This window comes from Antechinus flavipes, chromosome 2, assembly GCF_016432865.1.
Source record: "Antechinus flavipes isolate AdamAnt ecotype Samford, QLD, Australia chromosome 2, AdamAnt_v2, whole genome shotgun sequence".
NCBI lineage: Eukaryota > Metazoa > Chordata > Mammalia > Dasyuromorphia > Dasyuridae > Antechinus > Antechinus flavipes.
In genome coordinates, this window is record NC_067399.1 from 262210856 (window position 1) to 262215845 (window position 4990).

The 4990-nt window shown below is 35.8% G+C and overlaps 1 protein-coding gene across 1 annotated transcript; it reads left to right on the forward strand.

Annotated features, from left to right (window-relative positions):
• The first annotated feature begins 1291 nt into the window (after positions 1-1291).
• Positions 1292-2224, forward strand: LOC127552498 (olfactory receptor 4N5-like). Its single transcript, XM_051983003.1, has one exon. The coding sequence runs from the start codon at positions 1292-1294 to the stop codon at positions 2222-2224; it is 933 nt and encodes a 310-aa protein (XP_051838963.1).
• Positions 2225-4990: the final 2766 nt, after the last annotated feature.

The following is a 4990-nucleotide window of genomic DNA, read 5'->3' on the forward strand; positions in this document are numbered from 1 at the left end:
TAGAGCATATCACCTTCTCCTATGAGGACACCCCATGCTGGGCAGTCTTGTGCCAGTGTCTCCCATGTCATACAATCTATTCTACAATTCTTAAGAAATACCTCGATGGTTCTTATATTAATTTTTTTTTCTGACCACCTTGTGAGCACTTTCCATGTGAGTTCTCTATAAAATAAATTTTTTGATAAGTATACATTTGGCATTTGAACATGGCCAGCCCAATGGAGTTGTGTTCTCTACAGTAAAGTTGGAATGCTTGGCAGTGTAACTCGAGAAAACTCCTCAGTATCTGGTAGCTTATCCTGCCGGATGATCTTCAAAATCTTCCTAAGACAATTAAAATGGAAGCGATTTACTTTCCTAGCATGGCACTGATAGACTGTCCAGGTCTCATGGGCATACAACAATGAAATCAGCACAGACTTTGTAGACCTTCAGTTTGGTAGTCAGTCTCCTCCCCCCCTACACTTTTTGTTTGGAGCTTCCCAAACACTGCATAGCATAGCATTTTGCTATCCTTAAAAGCACTAAATAAATGTCACTATTATTATCTTTAAGTAACAAGAAATACAGCAACAATAATAAATGGTAATGATACATTGTTCCTTTGGTTGAAAATCCTTTATGTGGCTTTTATAAACCTTCTTACTACCTTTTCAGACTTCTAAGTTCTTATGCCGTCCAATGTACTTTTAAAACTAGTGCTACTGACATTATAATTCTTCACACTGGATTCTCTATCTCCCTACTCTGGGCATTTTTACTTGCTATTCTCTCATTCCTAGAATTTTGTCTCTCTTAATTCTAGATTTTCTGGCTTTCTTTAAGTATCAGCTAAAATCTCTCCTTCTGTAAATTGCCTTTTCTGAGCCCTTTTACTGCCAGTGTCTTCCCTCTGCTGATTACTTTGAATTATCATTAATTTATCTTGTTTGTACATTTTGTTTAACATGTCTCCTCCATTAGACTGTATGCTTTATAAGAACAAGGATTGGCTTTGACTTTCTTTATATCTTTTAAAAAATATTTCTTTTTCAGTGCCTGATACAAAATGGGTATCTAATAAATGGTTGTTGGCTGCTTCTCTAAGACTTCACACATTGCTTCCAGTTCTGTCTTCTGAGGAAAAAAAACAACAACAACAAAGGAATTTATCAAAGTTGGGAACCAAGGTGTTAAAAACAGGCTTGTCATTAATACTTGTCATTAAAATTTCATTTATTATTAGAGAGAAAGGGTCTGAATTAATTCTAATAATTTTTCATCCATTAATATTTTCCAGGTTGAGTAAATGGAGCAAGAGAATAACACAGTGACTGAATTCATTCTTCTGGGTCTAACTCACTCTCAAGAGATACAACTTTTGGTTTTTGTACTGATATTCTCATTCTACATGGTCATCCTTCCTGGGAATCTTCTTATTATCGTCACCATCAGATCAGATCCTACTCTCACAGCACCCCTATATTTCTTTCTGGGCAACCTGGCTTTCTTAGATGCTTCCTATTCTTTCATTGTAGCTCCCAAGATGCTAGTAGATTTCTTGTATGAGAAAAAGACCATTTCTTATCAAGGATGCATTACTCAGCTCTTCTTCTTACATTTCCTTGGAGTAGGTGAGATGTTCCTCCTCGTGGTGATGGCTGTTGACCGCTATATAGCAATCTGCCAGCCCTTACGCTATGCAACTTTCATGAACCGCCAGGTATGCTACATACTGTTGCTAGCCCTGTGGGTTGGGGGTTTTGCCCACTCCATTGTGCAGGTGGCTCTCATTGTTCGTCTGCCTTTCTGTGGCCCAAACCAGCTGGACAACTTCTTCTGTGATGTCCCACAGATCATCAAGCTGGCCTGCACTGACACCTTTGTGGTCGAGCTCCTGATGGTGTCCAACAGTGGACTGCTCACCCTGCTATGTTTCCTGGGTTTGCTGACATCCTATGCTGTCATCCTCTTTCGAGTTAGGGGCTCTTCTTCCGAGGGGAAGAGCAAGGCTTTGTCCACTTGTACCACCCATGTTATCATTGTGTTTTTAATGTTTGGCCCTGCCATCTTTATTTACACCCGTCCTTTCAGGACCTTCCCAGCAGACAAAGTGGTTGCTCTCTTTCACACTGTTATCTTTCCTTTGTTAAATCCTGTGATTTATACCCTGAGAAATCAGGAAGTGAAAGCCTCTATGAGAAAGTTAGTCAACAGGCATATCATTTGTGGAGCAAAATGAAGAATAGATGTCACTAAGGACATTTTAGCTGAGATTCATTCCCTATAATTCTGTCCTCTAGTGAAAAAAATCTAATTATTCAGAAGAAGGACACAGGGTTGTAAAAACCTGAGTATATTGGAGAATGTCACTTTCATGCCTTGACCTTCTAGAATACAAAATAAAGTTAGTGGATACAAATATTCAGGAAAGAGAAGAAGAGAGAAAATTGGTCAGTTTGTTTGATAAGCATGGCACGCTCAAATCTATGTTGTGGGGAGGATTCTGGCAATTCTTTTTTTTTTTTTTTAATAATAGCTTTTTATTTTCAAAATTTATACAAAGATAGTTTTCAACATTCACCCTTGGCAAATTTTTTCTCCCTCCCTTTCCTCCACTCCTCACCTAGACAGCAAGTAACCCAATAGATGTTAAATATGTGCAATTCTTCTACACATATTTCCACAATTATCATGCACAAGAAAAATCAGATCAAAAAGGAAAAAAATGAGAAGACAAAAATCAAGCAAACAACAACAAAAAGGTGAACATGTTATGTTCCACATTCAGTTTCCATAGTCCTCTTTCTGAATGCAGATGACTCTCTCCATCACAAGACCATTGGAACTGGCCTGAATTATCTTATTGTTGAAAAGAGCCATGTCCATCAGAATTGATCATCATGTAATTTTGTTGTTTCTGTGTAAAATGCTCTCTTGGTTTTACTCTCACTTAGCATCAGTTTGTGTAAGTCTTTCCAGGTCATTCTGAAATCATCCTGCTGATCATTTCTTATGGAATAATAATATTTCATATCATTCATACACTATTACTTATTTAATCATTTTTCAACTGATGGTCATCTACTCAGTTTCTTGTCACTACAAAAAGGGCTGCCACAAAAATTTTTGCACATATGGGTCCTTTTCTCTTTTTTATGATCTCTTTGGGATATAGGCTCAGTAGAGACATTGCTGGATCAAAGGGTATGCACAGTTTGAAAGTCCTTTGGGTATAGTTCCAGATTGCTCTCCAGAATAGTTGGATTATTTCACACTCTACCAACGTTGTATTATTGTCCCAATTTTCCCACATCCTCTCCAACATTGATCATTATCTTTTCCTGTCATCTTAGCCAATCTGAGAGATGTGCAGTGGTACCTCAGAGTTGTTCTAATTTGCATTTTTCTGGCCAAGAATGATTTAGAGCATTTTTTGATATGACCAGAAATGGTTTCATTTTTTTCATCTGAAAATTGTCTGTTCATATCCTTTGACTATTTATCAATTGGAGAATGGCTTGTATGCTTATCCATTTGTGTCAATTCTCTGCATATTTTAGAAATGAGGCTTTTATCAAAACCTTTAGATGTAACCCCCCCCAAGTTTTCTGCTTTCCTTCTTCACTGTTAAATTTTTTTAAACTTAATATAAACAAAATTATCCATTTTGCAGTCCCTAAGGTAGTGTAATACACACACACATATATATATATATATATATTAGCATCTGGTGCATGTAGTTTTGAGGATCAAATGAGATGAGATATACAGAGCAATTTTAAGACTTTAGAAGTACTCAATGTCACCTTGTCCTCTTTAATTTCCTCATCACCATTATTGTCCTCTTGCTGCTATCAATGTTAGATAGTGCCAGTTAGCTGATAACATGAAGCTAAGTTCTTCTTGCAGCTGCAAATTTGGTTAAACTAGACATTATGAAACAACAAATATATGTTAAATCTGATAGATAATCAAGATATGAATTATATATGAAATATATAATTAAATTAAATTCACTTTGGTTAGAGGTCAATTTCTTATATCAGAAAGAGTGATATCTCTGGAATCAAATCATTCAGATTCAAATTCCAGGAATACTACAACAGAGAGTCACTAGGGACATGACTGTTCACACTGCTTGAATGTATATGGAGTTTCTAATTACCATACTTTTGGAAAGATGGTGCAACACTGGGCCTTATCATCTACACTATCATAAACATGACCTTACATTTTTTCCTATTGCTATGCCCACTGAGCTCAGGGGTATTGCCATTTTCCCTGTTGTTGTAACTCAAGGACCACAAGGCCTTTACATCTGCCCTCAAGATAAAACCTCTTGTGTGAATAGTCTTTACTAATTAGAATGTAAGCTCCTTGAGAACAAGGACTGTTTGTCCTTGTTTTTTTTTTTTTTTTTTTTTTTTTCTTGATATCTTTAGTGCCTGGCTTATAGTAAGTGCTTAATGAATGTTTTTCTATTCATTCCTTTAGGATAAAGATTCTATGTATTTACATATCTACATACATTCATCAGTCTCCCCCCCTCTCCACTCCCAACTGCCTGCTCCATACACAGAAATTAGTAAAACTCTGTTTGAGATTCTGGGTGCCCACCTTATATTTAGTTCAACTTGATGTAGTGCACAGAGCCTTAGATATGAAGTGAGGATCCTAGCAAATTACTTAACAGCTCCAGTCCTCGCTTTTATTTTTTTTACCTGTAAAATGAAGACAATAATAGCACCTATTTCACAATGTTATTGTGAAAATCAAAAGAAAAAAATATATACATATGTATGTATATATATATGTGTGTGTGTGTATATATATATATACATACATACATATATGTATATATATACATTTTAGCTAGTTTGGTAACTCTAAATTTAAAAAAGATATAACAATATTTAACTCTTAAAGAAGTTTTTTCATCCTATTTTTAAAATTCATATTTCTGAGCAGGTTTAATAGGCTTACAAAACTTATACTACCTGAATTG